At 37.1% G+C, this 21,095-nt stretch overlaps 1 protein-coding gene across 1 annotated transcript in view; it reads left to right on the top strand.

Annotated features, from left to right (window-relative positions):
* The first annotated feature begins 536 nt into the window (after window positions 1-536).
* MSH4 (mutS homolog 4) overlaps window positions 537-21,095 on the top strand; it is a 90,774-nt gene continuing 70,215 nt past the window's right edge. Inside the window, exons 1-7 of the mRNA XM_061186433.1 lie at window positions 537-774; window positions 3,582-3,764; window positions 9,463-9,623; window positions 10,932-11,042; window positions 14,466-14,581; window positions 15,471-15,644; window positions 20,510-20,682. Of these exons, the coding sequence (XP_061042416.1) occupies window positions 537-774; window positions 3,582-3,764; window positions 9,463-9,623; window positions 10,932-11,042; window positions 14,466-14,581; window positions 15,471-15,644; window positions 20,510-20,682 (1,156 nt within the window). The remainder of the gene's footprint in view (window positions 775-3,581; window positions 3,765-9,462; window positions 9,624-10,931; window positions 11,043-14,465; window positions 14,582-15,470; window positions 15,645-20,509; window positions 20,683-21,095) is intronic.

Genomic DNA, 21,095 nt, shown 5'->3' with positions numbered 1-21,095 from the left:
AGCCCTGTGAATATTTAAGCTGTAAGGGGTTAGTGGCTCTTTAGCCACGAAACCAATGTTAAATGGTTTGTACTACTGTGAGCATTAAATTTGTTTCCACTATCACAGGCACTGCGTGCACAGTGATAAGACAGTTTCTGTAATTAAAAAGAAACTAGTGTATTTGGAGGTATGTGCGGAATGTTAGCCCCGAACACCTTGTAATAAGGAAATAGGGTGCAGTGCGAATAATGGGTCTACCAAGTTGGATTGATGGGCCCTGAATTCCGTTCAGCTGAGGAGGTCTGTACCTTACATTCAGCTGGACCAAATCCTGTGGGAGGTGACGGGACCGGAACGCCTGGGAGTACATTCCCCGGTGTGGATGGGGTGCGGGGGGGGGGGGGCGGAGGGGGGAGGGTGGGCGGTTGTGGCACGCTGGGGCTCTGCGCCTGCGCCGTGCAGCTTCGTGCGCCTGCGCACCATGCTCGCACTTTTCCCGGTGTTGCTTCTGCCCTTGGGCCCTGCCGAGGGGTGTTCTGAGAGGGTTTATGAGCATGCTGAGGCCTGAGATCCCACCAGCCTCAACTTCTGTCCCTGCGGTTTCCCCCTCCTCGGTAGAGGCTCGGTCCCAGGGTCCCCGCTACAATTTTGGACTCCAGGAGACTCCTCAGAGATGCCCTTCAGCCCAGGCCGCCTCTTCGTCCTCCCCTCCAGGCACGTCTGGAGCGGCGGCCGACCGGAGCGACAGCAGCAGCCTCCCTCGGCACCCGCCCAGCGCGGGGCCAGCTCAAGGCAAGGAGCGGTTGTGTGAATTCCCGGAGGCTCAGGGAGCTGTGGTTGGTGGTTACCACAGAGAAGTATCAGTTGGGGTTTGTTTGGAAGATGAGAATGGGATGCTCCGGGAATTTAGTGTTTCTGAGTGACTAAAGGGCTGGACTCTTCTTCAAATTGGTTTTATTACAAGGCTGTGATGGCGGGTGGCTTGGTTCTGAGGCGGGTTGCATTAACATCCGGTGTGATGTCCCAGCTCTCCGCCCCTGATGACAGATGCCTGAATTTGTGCATGAGTTCGGTGATAGAAGTGGTGAACCTCTTGGCTCCTGAACTTAACTCTCCAAGTCCTTCTAGGATGCCGTGAAAACAGACTAGATTTAACATTTTATCTAATTGAGGTGAATAATATGTTTAGTATGAAAAATGTCTTTCAAGGAGAGTTCAACTCGTTTATTTTATATTCAGTCACTCTCCATGGCAAAACCATCACCGTTTTTCCAGACAACATTGCAAGTCAATGATAAAGTAACAAATGCCAAATTCAGTGGTCACTTTTCAGTTCATCTTGTGTGACCTTTCCACTGTGTTTAATGCTCTTGACCAGTCTTCTCTGAAACCGTCTTAATTTGCTTTCGTTGATTCCACTCTCCCCTGTTTTTCTCCTGCCTTCCAGAGAACTGTGCTTACCTTTGTTAGTTCCCAAATTATTGGTTTGTCCTTAGAGGTTTTTTCCTAGGCCACTTCTGTCTGGATGTGACTATCACCACAGCCCAGATCTCATCTATGCTCCAGATTCCTATTTCAGACTGTCTTCTGAAGCTTCTGGTGAGGAACCAGTGGAAATCCTCAGACTCACTATATTATTAATTTAATTCATCTCTCTGCAGCTCCTCGACCTGTTTCTCTTATCGCAGTCATTGGGTTTTCTAAATCTTAAACCTAGGAGACCAATAATTCGAGTATTCCCTCACTCATAACATCCAAATAGTTAAATTCTATCTAACTTTATCTTTTAAATAATTGTCCTTTTCTATCTCTGTGCCATTACAGGCCCTTATGATTTAATGTCTGAATTATTGCCTCATACTCCTAAGTATTCTTTCTTTCAAGCTTACTTACAGTGTCACTAGAGTTATATGGAAAATGAAATTTTTTTTTTAATTCTCTTTTTTTAAATTAATTAATTAATTTATTTATTTTTGGCTGCGTTGGGTCTTGGTTGCTGTGCACCGGCTTTTCTCTAGTTGTGGCGAGCAGGGGCTACTCTTCGTTGAGGTGTGCGGGCTTCTCATTGCGGTGGCTTCTCTTGTGGAGCACGGGCTCTAGGCACGCAAGCTTCAGTAGTTGCAGTATGTGGGCTCAGTAGTTGCGGCTCACGGGCTCTAGAGCGCAGGCTCTAGAGCGCAGGCTCAGTAGTTGTGGCGCACGGGCTTAATTGCTCCGTGGCATGTGGGATCTTCCCGGACCAGGGCTTGAACCTGTGTCCCCTGCCTTGGCAGGTGGATCCTTAACCGCTGAGCCACCAGGGAGGTCCCGGAAAATGAAAATCTTATGTCCCTTGGCACTTCAATCAGTGACTCTGTTTTTGCAGTTAAAAAAATCATACTCTTTTTTTTTTTTTTTTTTAAATCATACTCTTTATTAGGACATCCAAGGCCATTTGGGATCTGTTTTCAATCTTTGCAGTCTTATCTCTTATCATTTCTTAATAATTACCCTACTTTCTAATCTAATTGACCTACTTGCAGTTCCTCCAAGGCAACATACATGTTTACGTTGTCAGTATAATCCCCCCTTCGTGAAATGCTTTTTCACCCATTTATTTTCAACAGTAATAACATCCACTAATTAATGAGCACTACTCTGTTCTAGCTTCTTACTTGGCATTTTGTATCTCTGATCCTAACGATAATTCTGCAAGGTAGATTTTTCTTTTGTTCCAATTTTACACAGGGAGTTTGCCACCCCATGGTTTATAGTGTTGGAGAGGAGTTAGGGCTGTATATGAAGGTTTGAGAATTGCCCGGAAATAGATATTAATAGAAACCAAAATAATAGATGAGATGCCCAGAGAAAATGTATAATTTTGATTTGTGAGAGAAAGTGAAAAAGTATGGAACCTTGGGAAGCCAACAGTTAAGAGGCAGACAGAGGGAAAAAGGACCTGGCAAAGGAAACTAAAAAGAAGTGGTTTAAGGAGAATCAAGATAGAGAGTTGTCATGGAAATCAAGGGGAAGAGGAGAAAAGAGACCCAATATATACTTTTAAGAACTTCTATGTGCCCACAACATTGTAAATCAACTATACTTCAATTAAAAAACAAACAAAAAAACCTCGTATGTGCCAAGACACTATGCTAGGCTGTTATGCACATTCTTTCATATTTTGTGACAACCCTATAAAATAGGTAATGTCTTATATCAACAGGTAACTAACTAAACAAGGAACTGAATCGAAGTGAGCCTAAAACACTCTTTACACCAGTTACCTGGGAGGAGAGAGTTTCAATGAAGAGGTCAACAAAGGAAAAGATGTATTATAATTACTATACAAAGTAAATATATCTGGTGTATTTGAAGATGAGAAGGTAGTTTGTGATTTTAGCAAGAATAGTCTGTCAACTTGTATAAGAAAAAGCCATATTAGCAAGCACTTTTCATTATATTTTAGTACAAGATTATTTATCAGTAATGTTAAACTTGTCATAATTTGTTACACTAAAAAATCATTATCAGATGAAGTTTTATAGAGATTATAGGAATTAGTACAACATTGCATATTTTGGAATCTTTAAGAACTGATATTTAATTTTTTTTGAATTTAGGTTCATACTTTACAAACAAAAGATCTTATGCGGAAAACACACTTGCATCACATTTTACTCTCGGTACAAGCTCATCCTCTGCGCGAGATAGTAATTATCCTCAAATACTAAAAACTCCATTATCTGCTGGAAATCCCCAGAGACCAGGTTATAAAAGTTGGACACTGCAAATGGGACATTCAGGTAAAGTGAGTGGAATATTGGTCTAATTGACCTTTAGAAACTTTTAAAGTTAAAAGTTTAAATTAACTTAATATTAAATTATATATTAGGGTAGTTAAGTTAATATGAAGTTATTTGTAACTAATATGGAAGACTGAACGATAAATACATCAATTTAGCCATATCTACAATTTGAGGCTGGATTAATAAGGCTACATAGTTTGTGATATTGTTTGTTAAAAAATGCAGGTCTACATTATTTTATCATTCTGACAAAGCACAAGAAAGAGAAAGCCCTTCCTTCTGTACATTTGCTTAAATCTAAAAGTTGATCCTGATAATACTGTTGAATGATTTTTTAATACTTAAATTTTAGAATTTATCTAAATGTAGGTTTTCTTGAGGGGAAAATGGGTGAAATAGGTCTACATGTGTAAGCATCTCTTGGTTCAAAGATATATGAATGTATACATTTACAAAATAATGACAAATTGTTTTTCTGAGTGATTCTACCAAGATACACTCTTACTAGCAATATATGACAGTTCTTGTTGATCTGTATCCTATACAGCATTTGGTACTGTCAGACTCCTTGATATTTACCAGTCTAGCAGTTGTAAAATACTACCTAACTATAGTCTGAATTTGCATTTTCCTGGTTATAAATGAGGTTGATTATCTTTTTTAAATTGTCCATCTTCTTTGCTGGACTATAAACTCCATGAAGACAGAGACTGTAGCAGTGAAGATCCAATCTGAAGTAGAACCATACAATAATTTAAACAGGGAAGATTTAACATAAAGAATTATTAAACTGTCATAAAAGAGTAACTATAGGATATAGGACTCCCAAGAGGTCCTACTTGGAAGTGGCCCCCTTCTGGGTCCCATTTCCAACGCTGGGGTACTGACCTCTTTGGAGAAGGTGAATACTGAATGGCAGTTTCAGTAGTGACTGCAGATTTGCCAGACCAGGCAAACAGGAAGCAGGCAGGGTGGGTGAACTATAGCTGGTGGCTAGAACATGGCTGTGCAATGGGAGTGGGCTCTGGTGTGGGCTGGAGGCCTGGAGCACACAGTCTCCCTGTTGGGAGGGTGGTGGCATCAAGAGGACTTTGGGAGACAGACTGAGGAGAGAGTGAAAGAGCCGAAGGAATTAGTCTGGGCAGGAGGCCTGGAATGCAGGATATCTCTGTTGAGAGGGCTGTACGATGATTGTTACCGTGCCATGCTGCGGCTGTGTGATTGCCAAAGGACAGCACATTCTGGGTATGTAGCTGGGCACATCACCACCAGATGTCCTCATACCTACACTGCCAGACCCAGTGGAAGCTGCAGGAGAGCCCTTCATCATGCAGGGTCCCTCCAGTGCCCTCAATTGAGAAAACTTAACATTATGCACACTTTTTTTTTTTTTTAAACATCTTTATTGGAGTATACATTATGCACACTTTAAAGGAGAAATACAGCAATTCTGTCCGCTGTCGCAGAGCTTACATTGAAGTGTGAATTTGGAGCCAAGTGACACTAAATTGATAACTGGCATAACTCCTTTGGCTATTCAACGTCCATGTATGTCATTCTACACACATTTGGATTCCTTTACAACAACAAAACAACTCTGTGTTTCTACCTAACAGTATGTATACATCTGTACTTACAAGTGAGGGGGTTCTCACTCTTTCCCAAAATGAGAAGATTCATAGTCCCAACAGTCATTGCATATTAATTATCTCAAATTCAGTCGTGGTCCCACTGAATATTGTGTTACTTAAAGACTAAGTTGTAAAGTTAACCTCCAATAACTTGTGCATAAATTTTTTAAAAGTGCAAAGAGAGAGAAAAATGGTTAGTTTATACAAATAAACATGCATATAACAAAGATAGAGAAAATATCCAAAGCTACTGCAGTTTATATTTCTGTAATTGGTCACGAGGTTATAGTTGATATCTATGGCTTCCTTCTTCCACTACCCATTCCATATTTCCCTTACCTGCAGCAATAAGGGTGGAATGACCCAGACCTTCATTCCTGAAGGGTCTGAGTCCTTGGTCATTCTGCCTCTTTTTGGTTGCTGTAGTTTTCCATTAACATTTACTGTTGGAAATACTGAGGGGTGCCTTAGAGCAGGGGTTCCCATCTCCCGGGCCGTGGACCAGTACCCGTCCATGGCCTGTTAAGAACCGGGCCGCACAGCAGGAGGTGAGCGGCAGGTGAGCGAGCGAAGCTTCATCTGCCCTCCCCATCACTCCCCATTGCTTGCATTACCGCCTGAACCATCCCCCCCATCGCTGGCATTACTGCCTGAACTTACCCCCTCCCCCATCCATGGAAAAATTGTCTTCCACGAAACCGGTCCCTGGTGCCAAAAGAGGTTGGGGACCGCTGCCTTAGAGAAACCCTGGGCTCCATATATAGTCCACTTTGCCTCTATTGTGTATAGCGACATGATATCCCCTTGGCAGTTAGGAGCAGCCACCCCATCCATAGATAGCCCCCCCTTTTTTTTGCCTATTGGTTCAGTAGCATAAATAAGGAGCCTAAAATGGACACATGGCAATCTCATCTTCCAATTCAGTGGAATCATTGTTGTGTCGCTTGGTGGAACCAATAACCTTGTGGAGACTAAGATCTCCAAACCAGCAGAGCTCAAAGTTGCCAGAATGGGAAGCAAAAATTCGTTGGGTGGGTTGATAGGGATAATAGTGAAGTGAGAGTAGCCACTCCTATTTCCTCCCCTTGATTCTTGGACCTGTGTATTGTGGTTATGAGGAATACAGCATCTATGATTCAAAGTATAAACTGCATCCTGTAAGACAGAGCCCCATTCTTTTAGGGTATTGTCTCCTAATTGGCATTAAGTCTTCAGTAAGTCATTCTGCCTTTCAGCTAAGCCAGGCATTTCTGTGTGATGGGGTATGTGGTAAAACCAGTTGTTTCAATGGGCCAGAGTCCACTGATGCATTTTTTTCTTTTGCTGTGAAGTGAGTTCCTTGATCAGATGCAATACTGTGTGAAATGCCATGATGGTGGATAAGGCACTCTGTAAGTTCATAGATCGTGATGCTGGCAGAGGCACTGTGGGCAAGGAAGGCAAATCTGTATCTAGAATATGTGTTTATTCCAGTGGGGACAAATATCTGCTCCCTCCTTGATGGAAGAAATCCAGTATAATCAACCTACCATCAGGTGGTATGTTGTCCCTCTGGGGAATGGTACTGTATGGGGCATTTATGTTGATCTCTGCTGTTGACCAGTTAGGCACTCAGCAGTAGGGTTAACCAGGTCAGCCTTTGTAAGAGGAAGTTCACATTGTTGAGCCGATGCATAGTTTCCATTCTTGCCACCATGGCCGATTTGTTCATGGTTCTATTAAGGAAACACTGTGGTGGCTGGGAAAAGAGGCTAATTGACATCATAGGGTGTATCATTTTGTCCACTATTATCAAGAGTCTCCTTTACAGTGGATGCCCTTTGGTGAGCATTCACATGAGACAAACATTTTCAAAGTCTATGCCCGTTCTAAGAGATCCATCCACATACCTCTTCCCCAACTTTTCTTGTCACTATCTTCCAGTTCTGTTCCTTCCCAGTCCCTGACCATCCAGCTAAACCATTAGCAACTGCTTATGAATGAGTCTAAATCTGTACTTCTGGTTATCTTTCATTCCAGACAAGCCAGACAAGGTAGAGAACCAAATGTACTGCTCAAAGTTCTGCCCAAATGAGAGATCAAAATGAACTAAACAACTCAAAAAGTTAGAAGAAAATAGTAATGCATATCAAATGTCTCAATGAAGGAGGAGTTTCGTAGCAGAAAAGTAATGGAAGAAATTATAAAGGAAAAGACTTTTATACAAAAATAGAAATCTTTGTGATATCAAAAAAAGCAAGATTGGTAGCAACTATAAGTTGTTGTCATTGATTTACAAAATTCTCATAAAAACAGATTGAAAAACATTAAGACCTAGTAAAAATTGTGCAAAAAGGATGTAAACATCTCAAAATATAGAAAATAAATGGATATATTAAGTGATGTTCAATTTTGATAGTAATTTTAAAAAATACACATTTAAAGCACCAGTCCATTAAACTAGCTAATAATAATAACAACAACAACAATAATAATACATTGCAGAAGTTAGTAACGGTAAGGATTCAGTAAGATTGGTTTTTCTCATATACTGCTGATGGAATTAAAAGTTGGTACAATCCTGAAAAGAAATGTGGCAATATATGTGAGATCCTTTAAAAGTGATGGTTTTCCTTCTTCCAGTAATTTGACTTATAAGGAGCCAATTTAGGGAAATAATAAGAGACCCAGAAAAAAGCTTCATGTACTATGATGCTTATTTTAGTATTATAACAGAGAGATAACAGCATAAATTGTTCTTTTAAAGTTTAAGGAAGATGTCTTCTGTGTGTACTGAATTTCCAAGTACTGAAACTTGTTATTAAGTTTCCAGTTAAGAATGGAAAGGTCATATTTGATTGCAGAACTTAAATTGACTTCTATAGATCTAATATAAACTCAATCACCATGTATAACAAGGCTTTAATGGCGAAAAAGGTTCTGAGATCTAGACACAATAGATTTTTAAATGAACTCTTAAGTTGACTACTGACTAAGATAGCATAAATGTAAAAATAATTTTGTAGGTGTTATAACAGAAGAATAGAAAAGAAAAAAGGATTCTAGATTAGGGAGGGTAAGGAGGGGAGAAAAGGTATATTGAAAGGTTGAAAAGGGGATAAAAGACAATTTTGCTTCTTTGAAAATAAAATTTTAGGTATATTTAGTAGTCTGACTTTTTTTTATCCATGAATAATGCCTTATAATTTCATATACTTTATAAAACCCTTCTATAATGTTTAATTCTTATATAATAACTTTGTTAAAAAGGTTTGGTATTTCCACTTTACAGATAAAGAAATGGTAAATTTAGAAAGGTTAAACTACTTACCTGAATATTTATGGTTTGTCAGGCATAGATCTCAAAATCACTAATATATGTAGTGGTTAAGAGCACCAGGTCTGGAACCAGGCTGCCTGTATACAAATTCTACCAGTTCCATTCATGCTTCAGTCTCCTGAAAAGCAAATGGAGAAAATAATGATGTCTGTTGATAGAATCATGAGAAGTAAAGTTAATTCAAGTAAAGAACTTGGAACATTCTTGGCACATTAATAAAATATCCAACATTACACAGATATCTCATAAGTGGGGTTTATAGTCATATAATGTTTTATACTTTATAAAATACATTGATATATATTATTATCCCATTTGAGCATTTCAGCTACCTCTTGAGTCAGGTAGGGCAGCTATTAACATTATATTTTGTGATATATGATTATTTATTATGAAATAATTTGCTCAAATTCATATAGCTCTCAAATGACAAGGTAAGATAAATAATATGTTTTCTGATCCCAAATTTAGTGTTTCTTTATGACTTCATTCCAATAAAATGCAAAATAAGACAATGTGTAAGTTTATTATTTCTAAATGTGAAGTTAAGTTTTGGCAAAATAGAGAATTAACATTTTTATTTGGTCTGGATATATGGAAAGATATATTTTGATGAGCAAAACGAGATTTTTTTTCTTGGATAGTAATAGCTGTGTCCTAGACTTGGTGCTTTGAGATTTTATGAGAAAGAACTAGAAAGTATTGTTAATGTTTATACATTTTCTTAAAAAATTTTTTTTAATAGCTACATCCTCATCTGCAGTTTCTGCACACTCTCCATCAGTTATTGTGGCTGTTGTAGAAGGGAGAGGACTTGCCAGAGGTGAAATAGGAATGGCAAGTATTGATTTAAAAAGCCCACAAATTATATTATCTCAGTTTGCAGACAACACAACATATGCAAAGGTAAGTATTTATACTCCTAGAAAATGGTTCATCTAGAGGGCACTTTGCAGATTTTCAAGTCAGTGCTTTCCTAATTGGTTTACTTTTTGGTAGAATAATGGTTATTCATTATTGCACCAATGTAGGTTACTCTGAATTAAAATAAAGTTTTACATCTGATTTTAATTTTTTAATATTATTTTGTTCTAAAATAACATGTTTTGCTGTTACTTAAATATTCCAAATTACTATTAATATTAATTTCTAAAATTAATATCTTCAAATTAATAAATCTTGGACTCATTCCAAAGATAGCATATGTAATAATGCTATCTCCAAAGGGTTGTTTCCACTGAACTGTATTTGAATTTTATTTTCCAGAGATAAGGGAAACTGGTGTCTTAGACCAGTCATAATTTAAGTCTCTCAACTTCTTGCCTTCACTTCCTATCACTCATCATTAACTTGGGCCACTGGCCTGTTGTCATGGAAATTTGTGTGACTTATCAGGTAGAGGTAGTCTACTCCTAACCTATATTCAAAAAAGTTATTTGACCCCATTACTACTATTAAAACATATTAAATACTATGTTATTTTTAATGTTTTATTGTTCTTAATTTCTTTCCCTAATTCCCCTTGATGGTTCCCAGTATGTAGACTTCCTTTCCCTACCTAATAATTAATTTTTTAATATACCTAACAACCTAAATGATATTAGTACTGCATATCTGGGTATTTCACATTTCTATGCAATTTAAAAAGAATAGGATAAAAGTTTTTTTTAAAAAACGGGAATGTTCAGAATATTGATAAAGTATTTCTGTGTCTAGAATAGTTCTAAGAAATGCACCTTAGACTGTGAAAAGCATCAGTCATAAAGCAGATCTTTCTCATCCGTGTTTCTGTACTTTTCAACTTCTAAGCTGTACCCGTGTGGCCATATTGATTGAATCACCACAGTTACGCTATTGAATGTTTATGTTTTTCATGGAGATGAATAAAATACCGAGTAGATGAATTTATTAAAACAAAATTTTTTTTAGGAATACATATTTGATACATTCAAATTATTTGGGGGCTTAGAGCTGATACAAACTATTGTGAGTAAAATATAGCCTATGTTTATGATAATATTTTGTATTTATAATTTTATAGGATGTATATTTGACATATTACCATTAGAAGTATATTTAATTGAAACATATAATTAGAACAGTTATGATTTTGTATGTCTCTGACTTAATTTTATCTCTCAGAAAAATACGAAACTTTTTTGGTTTTAGAGAATCCTAAGCTTACATTTAAATTATTTATTCAAACAATTTTAGGTGATCACTAAACTCAAAATTTTATCACCTTTGGAAATAATAATGTCAAATACTGCTTGTGTTGTGGGGAACTCAACCAAGTTGTTTACTCTCATCACAGAAAATTTCAAGGTAAGTGATTTTTATTCTCAGTAGTAACATTCAAGATTGTTTTACTTACTTAAAATCCATTTTATAATATCATCCTAAAGAACAATAATTCGGGTATCTTTATATTTACCCTAAAGTACTCACTAAGTACAAGTCCTAAGCTTAGGGACTATTAATACATATAATAAAAATGACAAGGAATTCACTTATTTGATTTGGTACCCTTGATATACTTTGAAAAAAAGGAAAAATCTTTTAGGTAATAAGGATGTTTCCCAGAGTATACAGGAAGCAGACACTTAGAGAAAGCTTGGATTTCCTTAGGTATAGCTTCCTGGAAAGTAGTTATTGCGCTGCCAGACTAGTTGAAAGTGAAGTTCTTATTCTTCTAGGGGATAGCAACTATCAGCAAGTACTTTTTCTTTTGGAGAATTTGATTTATATTATAGAATTGTTACAGCTTCCCCTGGCAACACATACTGTCTCACCATCTGTGGGACTGTGACAGGGAAGTGCTCTGGAACCTTATCCAGCCAATGCTCTCCCTCTCAGTAAGGGCCTTTCTACCATGTGGTTTATCTCTTCCCTTTAGCACATCTCCCTGCTTTGTGGAATGGAGGCTGTGGTTCTGAACCAAGTAGGCAGCATTGCAGTTAGAATAGTTCTTGAGGAGTGCAAATTATTTTCAGAATATTATATTTCGTTGTGTCTGTAGACTTATCTTTAACACATTTGAAACCAGGTTGAGATTATGGTCCAATGAGTTCTTTATAGTTCTTAATATATTCAGCATCTACAGTCATATAAGATTTCTTGTGCTCTTAGAGATCCAATGTAGCTCAGCTGTCTTTGACTCATTGCCAGAAATGGTTCCTATTGTAAACCTATTGTCTCTATTAGACAGGACTCTTTATCTCTTTCATTCATGACTTGGACTTCTTTTCATCACCCTTATTTATGTATACCTTTCCATATACCTTCATTATTTTGTATTGATTAAGCATTCTAAGTCCTTTGGTTGTGAATAATAGAAATTCAACTTAAAGTAGCTTAAGTGAAAAAGGAAATTTGTTGGCTTATGTAACTGGGAAGCCAAATGGCTGGATAGATCCTATCCTTACTCTCATCTCCACTGCCATCTCTCTGTGAGGTTTAATAAAATGATTGCTCATGGCTCCAGGCTGGTGTCAACTCAGCTTAGCCAACTGAGAGTAAAAAATAACTTCTTCCTTCCAGTGTCCACATATGAATTCGAGAGAAGGACCCTGACTGTTCCTGCTTTGTTCATGTTCCCACATGTTAGATTAATCACTGTTTATGGGAGTAAAAGCACTATGATTGATTAATCCCAGGTCATTTGCTTTTTGTTGTGGGGCACAGAGTACTGTAATTGACAGTCCCACATGGACAGAACAACATAGAATGTGGGATAGATGAATCCTCCAAAGGCGAAAACAACCTACATTTACTACGCTTGAGATGTAAGGCAATATAGCATAGTGCTTAAAAATAAAGGAGCCAGGGCTTCTCTTGTGGCGCAGTGGTTGAGAATCTGCCTGCTAATGCTGGGGACACGGGTTCGAGCCCTGGTCTGTGAAGATCCCACATGCCGCGGAGCAACTAGGCCCGTGAGCCACAACTGCTGAGCCTGCGCGTCTGGAGCCTGTGCTCCGCAACAGGAGAGGCCGCAATAGTGAGAGGCCCGCGCACCGCGATGAAGAGTGGCCCCCGCTTGCCACAGCTAGAGAAAGCCCTCGCACAGAAGCGAAGACCCAACACAGCCAAAAATAAATAAATAAATAAATTAATTAAAAAAAAAAAAAGAGGCGACTGTTGTAATGACTTAAAATTCTAAAAAAAAATAAAATAAAATAAAGGAGCCAGGGACTTCCCTGGTGGCGCAGTGGTTAAGAATCCGCCTGCCAATGCAGGAGACACAGGTTCGAGCCCTGGTCCGGGAACATCCCACATGCCATGGAGCAGCTAAGCCCGTGCGCCACAACTACTGAACCTGTGCTCTAGAGCCTGCACGCCGAAACTGCTGAGCCCGCGTGCTACAACTACTGAAGCCCGTGTGCCTACTGCCTGTGCTCCACAATAAGAGAAGCCACCGCAATGAGAAGCCGGCGCACCACAATGAAGAGTAGCCTCCGCTCGCCACAACTAGGGGAAGCCCATGGGCGGCAACAAAGACCCAACGCAGCCCAAAATAAATAAATACATAAATAAATTAATTAAAAAAAAAAAAAAGAATAGAGGAGCTAGACTGTTGCGGTTTCAAATCCTGATTCTAAATGACTGTGTGCAAGTTAAGTTAACCTCTCTAAGCTTCAGTTTTTATTCGTCAGTAAAATAGGGACTAATAGTATCTACCTCCTAGAGAATTGATATTTTATATAAGGTAATCAGAAATGGTCTCACTGATGAGGTTACATTTGGGCAAAGTCCTGATAGGAGTGAGAGAGCCATAGAAGTATTTGGTATAAAAGCATTATAAACAGAGGGGAAAATCAATGTTATTGTTATCATTATCATCACACTTACCATAAAAAGACCTCAGTTAAATAAGAAGCAATATGAAGTGTAAGGAACATGGACTTTTTAGTCAAAGAAATCCAAATTCAAGTCTCAGCTCTGGAACATATCAATTGCATATTAGAAAAGTTACTTGACTTCTCAGAATTTGACTTAGAGGAAAATTGTACTTAATATTGATACAAGACTTACATCATAGGGTTATTGGGAAGATTAAATGAGATAACTCTTCAAACAATCTTGGCACATAACAAATTCCCTACCTGCTTATGACTTTTTTTTTCAGCCTTGCAGCTCTTTCACGGTCCATTGTTATTATATTATTAATACCTTTCTTACCTATTACTTTTATTCAAAGCAGGCAGACCTTTTACTCTGCAGCTGCATGCTTTTTTTTTTTGCTCTTTTAAAAAAAGTTCCATTATCTGCTTTTCTTTATTCTATAAATTAAATTCACCTTATGTAGATAGCATTTCATAGATTTGATAGCTGGAACTGGTATTTTTGGCTTCCTCAACTAGTGTATTACAAAGATTTACCCTCTCCAAATTATGATAGTGTATATGAGGCTGAATGTAAAACCTTTGTTGCTGTTGTTGCTGTAGAATAAAATTAGTAGAAGTCAGAGACTCTCATGTTTATTTTTTATTATTGTACTTAAATTTCATGTAAATATGGCTTAATAAGAGCTACAGACTGCTATAATTCACTTAGCAAGACAGACCTTCATTCTTTTTGTAAATAACTAAGAAAACTTCTTATTTAACTCCAGAAAATAATAAATAATGAAAAATAAACTTTATTCAATATTTAAGTCATCTACCCATGTATGAGCATGTATTTAAGAAAGCAGTTTTGGGCAAGTGCATGAAACTTAAAATTTATTTTGAAATTAAAAATTCTTTTCAGAATGTTAATTTCACTACTGTCCAAAGGAAATACTTCAATGAAACAAAAGGACTAGAGTACATTGAACAATTATGCATAACAGAATTCAACACTGTCCTAATGGAGGTTCAATCCAAGTAAGTTAAAATTTAGGGCAAGTAGTAAATCTCTGGTGTGTATTCCAGGACGGAAGGGTCTTTTGTGTGTTTTGTTCTTTGCTATATTCTCTGCCACCTAGAAAAGTGCCTGGCTTATAAAACACTCAGTAATTATGGAAATAGTAAAACAGTTAACTAAAATTTATATACAAGGCATATCTTGCTAACTAAACTTTATGGAATTTCTCCAAATTACTCATAATCTACTGCCTTAATGGTTCCTGCTCACTTTACTTTGAACTGAAAAGCTCAAGTAGCTACAGCAAACTAGAAATGTGACGGTACAGAAGTGAAACACAGTTAAAGCTGCGTTCCTGTTACTTCATACCTTTACTCCTTCAGAATGAGACAGGGAATATTTTTGGAATGGATATTTCTTATAACATGCTGAACAGATACTTACTTTGAGCCAGGTTGGACCACTTGTTCACTCAATTAATCATGACGACTACTCTCACGGAGATCAAAACATGCTTTCCTATACATTGGGACCCCCTGACTGTACCTTTACAACTCTCAGACTTTTTCAACATTATTTGAATGTGTACTTAGAATGGTACATCAAAAATTGGCACAAATTACCATTGAATGTTGACTTCTAACATGTGACCTATTGGGAGTCTAATATCCCTTAAGTCTCAGACTTTAGAAAATTGTCTCTTTTTATCAACTTTTATGTTTTAGAGGTAATTTAACTAGTTATCAAAAATCAGGAGCACTTGGTGTGCTTTTTCCCTTTGATTTTAAACAATGCTATGCAAATATTTGTAATTTTGCTAATATTAAAGTGAAATAAATGTTTTCTTTTATAGCAATACTTTTTTTTATTCCAAAGATTTATAGTGATGTATCTTCGGTCACTTTACAGGTATTACTGCCTTGCAGCTGTTGCAGCTTTATTAAAATATGTTGAATTTATTCAAAATTCAGTTTACGCACCAAAATCGCTGAAGATTTGTTTCCAGGGTAGTGAACAGACAGCTATGATAGATTCATCATCAACCCAAAACCTTGAATTACTAATTAATAATCAAGACTCTAGGTAAGATCATCCATTTTTTTCTTAGAAAACGAATCAGTATATTATGTCATATTTTTCTATGAATAGTTACTTTACATTTCTTTAAATTGTTCGATGGAGAAATATTGAATAAACATATTTTTAATCCTTATACCATTGTTGGTGAACTGCTCAGATGTTTCACCAAAATCAGGTTTTAAAAATATATTTGTACTAAACAAGAAAAAAAAAGTAACAACCCATTTCAAAACTAGGTAGAAGACTTGAACAGACATTTCTCCAAAGAAGATATACAGAGGTTCAATAAGCACTTAAGTTGCTCAACGTCACTAGTCATTAGGGAAATGCAAATCAAAACCACAATTACCACTTCACACCCATTAGGATGGTTATTATTAAGTAAATGGAAAATAATTGTTGGTGAGGATATGGAGAAATTAGAATCCTAATCCATTTATGGTGGGAATGTACAATGGTGCAGTCACTTTGGAAAACCACATGGTGGTTCCTCAAAAAGTTAAACATAACATTACCATATGATCCAGACATTCTACTTCTTGGTATATACCTAAAAGAATTGAGAATGGGGACTCAAACAGATACTTGCACACAAATATTCATAGCAGCATTATTCACAGTAGCCAAAATGTGGAAACAAACCAGATGTCCATCAATGAGTGACTGATAAAATAAGATGTATACAGATAAGGTGTATACATACAATGGAATATCATTCGGCCTTAAAAAGGAATGAAATTCTGATACATGCCACGAGTTGTATGAACCTTGAAAACATTATGTTAAGTGAAATATGCCAGACACAAAAGGAAGAATATTTTATGGTTACATTTATATGAAGTACCTAGAATAGGCAAATTTATAGAGACAGAAAGTAGACAGGTTACCAGGGGCTGGGGGAAGTGGGGAATGGGAGAGTTATTATTTAACGGATTCAGAGTTTCTGTTTGGGATGATGAGAAATGAATGATGGTAATGGTTGCACAATATTGCAAGTGTACCTAATGACACTGACTTGTATGCTTACTATGGTTAAAATGCTAAAATTTGTGTTTTGTGTTTTACCATAATAAAAAAAGTTGTGTGCAGAATACTACAAAGTTAAAATAACAAGTTTTAAAAGCATTAAATACAGGAAATTCAAGGGGCTGCATAATCATTTGAGAAGGTGAAAATAGTTGAATCAACTTGGTCTTTGTGTATGACTAGATTGCTGGTTTTATTGGTTTATTGTTAGCTTTAGTTAGAGGAATATTGATGGGAAGCATGAATAAGAGCAAGAATGGGAGATTGCCCATGTGTGTGCACACACACACACAGTGTTTATAAGATTTCATAGTGGTTGGGATACCTAAACTAGAATCAAAATGTTATTAGAAGATAATGTAATCAACCTGTGGTGGTGCTTATAGTAGGCATAAACCTATATAGTTTAATATAGGTTCAATTTGGTACAAAGAATTAGTGAGTAATGGTTTTTCTCCTTGGGGAATTACAGTCTAAAGGAGGAGATGCATAGTATCATAGTATTATTAACATGTACTAAGTACATCCGTAGCCGAGGGACCCACAGTTGGTTGAATCCACAGATATGGAACCTGTGGATATGGAGGGCCCACTGTAGTAGGCCACTTTATATAAGGGACTTAAGCATCCTCGGATTTTGGTATCCGCTAGAGGTCTTAGAGTCAATCCCCTACAGGTACCGAGGGACGACTGTATAGTGATATGAAAGTTTGCATAAAAAAATGATGGGATCATAGCAGAGAAAGAAAGTTAACTGGGCTTAGTTAAGGAGTAAAAGGGGAGTAATTAGAAAAGGCTTTCTAGAGAAGATAATACCTGACATGAGGGTTTTTTTTTTTTTCCTGATATGAATTTTAAAGTATAAATAGAAATTATCCATGGGCTTCCCTGGTGGCGCAGTGGTTAAGAATCTGCCTGCCAATGCAGGGGACACAGGTTCGAGCGCTGGCCCGGGAAGATCCTACATGCCGCGGAGTAACTAAGCCCATGCGCCACAACTACTGAGCCTGCGCTGTAGAGCCCACGAGCCACAACTACTGAAGCCCACGCTCCTAGAGCCCATGCTCCACAACAAGAGAAGCCACTGCAACGAGAAGCCCGTGCACCACAACGAAGAGTAGCCCCCGCTCGCCGCAACTAGAGAAAAGCCCACGCGCAGCAACAAAGACCCAATGCAGCCAAAAATAAATAAATAAATAAATAAATAATTTTTTTAAAAAGAAGTTATCCAGATTAAGAAGTAGAAAAGGTAGTAAGACAGTGAATAACTAAGTCTTGAAAGCATGATTTTCAATATAGCAATATGGTATGTGCAAAGAAACCATAAGCTATTTACTTTGGTAACGTACAAGTTGGGAGTAAGTAAGCTTGGAGTAAAATCTCAGCTTTCAGTACTTAAGTATAACTTCGGATATCAATGAAAGGGATAAACTTAAAATAATCATAAATTTTAGTATTAAGAGTACTGAATAGAATAAAGAGTACTTTATACAATTGAAACCTTAAGGTGCTCAGTGCCAATTTCAGAGCCATAGTGTTTAAGTATTTCTGTCACTTTGTGTGCTCTTATCTTGGCTTCACTTTTAATTATGTGAAATCTCCAGACATTATTTACAGTTACAAACTTAGAAACCTATAATATCTAATTTTGTTTATTATTTACTTTAATCATCAAGAACAGTTTAGATCTATCTAGGTACTGTTGGTTCTACTTTTAGTAAAGGTAAGAACAGTACTGTGTATACTATTTGTCATCGTCAGTGTAGTGACCTCAACACCTTTGTAGTTCCACTGAATAATGATGGTCTAAAATTATAACGTTTTAAAGGAGTTTATAATTAACTGTAATTATTCCTTTTCAGCTTAGTGAATAAATAATATTTTTTCTATTGCTAGGAAAAAAGGGATAAAATAATATCTGGATAAAGTACTCTGTCATTGACTTTCTAAATTAAAATAACATGGGGTAACACAGACAGTCAATAACCAAGGCTGGTAATTATTACAAAGGGTTTCGTACTCAGTTTTACTTTGTCACATTTCATAGTTAATCATTGTTTACCATTATCATTGTCAAACATTGCTTGAGTTCCTGCTATATGTTAAATGATAGGGTATTTGACCTCCAAGAGTTCATATTATAGTTGAAAGGAGAAATTGAGGTCTTTTCACAGACTTGAACCAAAGAATATTAGGTTAAAGGATGGGCATGCTATCTACTGAACTGTCTGAATAGCTCTAATGCTTCTATGGATTTGTTACTTGTTCAGCATACTGTTTCACCCATTGATTTCTATAGCAAATGGCAGATTTAGGTATGCTCCCCACTTCTTTGTTCCTGCAGAAGACAAGTTCTCAGAATTGTGCCTGTGACTTACCTATGATGACCCCCACTCCCAGCCAGGACTTGATTTGAATAGTTCCCTAAAAATTTGTTTAAATTGATATACCAAAAATTTGGCAGTGTGATGACTTGAGTCATTTTTATTTCCTTTCCTCTCTTAACCCAGATTCAATATGTCAGTAAATCCTCCTGACTCAACCTTTAGAGTACATACATATTCTGGATCACTTCTTAGCATTTCCGGTGCTACAACCCTAACCCATACCTCCATCATTTTAGCCTGGACTACTGTATAGTGTAATAGCCCCTAACTTGTCTCTCTGCTTTCTTCCCCTCCTACAATTAGTCTATTCTCAACCTAATGGCCAGAGTGTGATCCTTTTAAACCAGAAATTAGATCTTGGAACTTTCCTGCTTAAAATCTTCCAGAGCTCCTATTATATTTAGAATATAATTCAGACTCTTTACCGTGGCCTACAAGGACTTCTGTGTTCTGGTCTCTTTCAACTTCTTCATTCATCTCCCTTAATTCTTAACCCTCACTTGCAGTGGTCCACCAACTTTGGTCTTCTTTCTGGTTCAGGAGCCAGAAAGACTACCTCGGCTTAAATTGCTGTTCTGTTTTGCCCTTTTAAACGGTAACTCTTTTCTTGTTCACTTATTTGGAAACCTTGGGCAAGTTACTTAATTTCTTTGTGTTTCAGTTTCTTCCCTTATAAAATGTTAATAATAGCATCTATCTCATACCATGGTTGTTAGAATTAAATAAGTTAATATATGTAAAGTGCTTAGAATAAGGCCTGGCACATACTTTGTGTTCAGTATATGTTAGCTATACTCACCATCAATTGTCATCATTATTCCCATCTCATCATCATCTTGGCATGGATGCCTTCTTAACTCAACTGCCGAATATACATACAGGTCTTTCTCAAACAGCCTAACTAAATCAACCCTCCTGGTCATTCTCTGTACAGTCCTGTTTGTTTGTTTGTTTGTTTTTAACAGTTTCTGTACCTGCTATTATTTTCTTTCTTTCTCTTTTACTTATAATTCTCTAACTTCTTAAGTTAGAACAGAGTGATTATATTAAATACTCATTTTATCTGTGTAAAAGTTCTCTCTCCCCTTAAGGATGTGTTGTTGATATCTTGCTATTATTGATAGAATGCCATGGACTAGAATATTTTATATTAGTCTGAGTATTGTAACTGATCTATGAAAAAAGCCATTAACTAAATGCAAGAAGATTCTATCAATCCTTGTTAATCAAAGTGTGCTTCACTGACTGACAGCATACCTGAGAGTGTATTCGAAACGTAGATTCTCAAGCGTCATCCCAGACCTACTGAATCAGAATCCTCATGTGATTTGTATGCATATTAAAGTTTGAGAATCACTACCGTAGATTATAGGATTATTTTAAAAGTTAAATTATAGTTTTATTGGATTTTCCTTTGTATACTTAATGAAATTTTCCTAACTTGTGTTTTTAAAGGAACAATCACACACTCTTTGGTGTTCTAAATTACACTAAGACTCCTGGAGGAAGTAGAAGACTTCGTTCTAATATATTAGAACCTCTAATTGATGTTGAAACCATTAACATGAGGTTAGATTGTGTTCAAGAACTGCTTCAAGATGAGGAACTCTTTTTTGGACTTCAGTCAGGTAAATGAATATCATCTACTTTTACAAATACAAATTTTTTATCAAAATACATTGTCTTCTTAAAAAAATACCAGTCCTGTTGGATTAAGGCTCATCCTAATGACCTTATCTTAACTTGATGACATCAGCAAAGATCCAATTTCCAAGTAATATCACATTCAGATACTGGGGTTTAGGATTTCAAGGTTTCTTTTTGGGGGATACAATCCAACTCATAACATGAGGTAAGAGAATTGCCCTTGGCATCTGTTCACTAGCATGGCAGTGCAATTTTCTTCTTAAATCTGTAGGTGGAGGGGCAGTTTATATGCACTGATCCGAGTCCAATTCCTGGTTTCTAGCAACTTGATCTGTCTTCCATAACCTCACTTCCCCAGCCTCCCCTCCTGTTGCTCTGGAGGTCTAAACGGAAG

This window comes from Eubalaena glacialis, chromosome 3 (assembly GCF_028564815.1).
Source record: "Eubalaena glacialis isolate mEubGla1 chromosome 3, mEubGla1.1.hap2.+ XY, whole genome shotgun sequence".
In the NCBI taxonomy this organism is placed as follows: domain Eukaryota; kingdom Metazoa; phylum Chordata; class Mammalia; order Artiodactyla; family Balaenidae; genus Eubalaena; species Eubalaena glacialis.
Note: the sequence above shows the minus strand (reverse complement) of the source record. Positions and strands in the feature narration are given on the sequence as shown.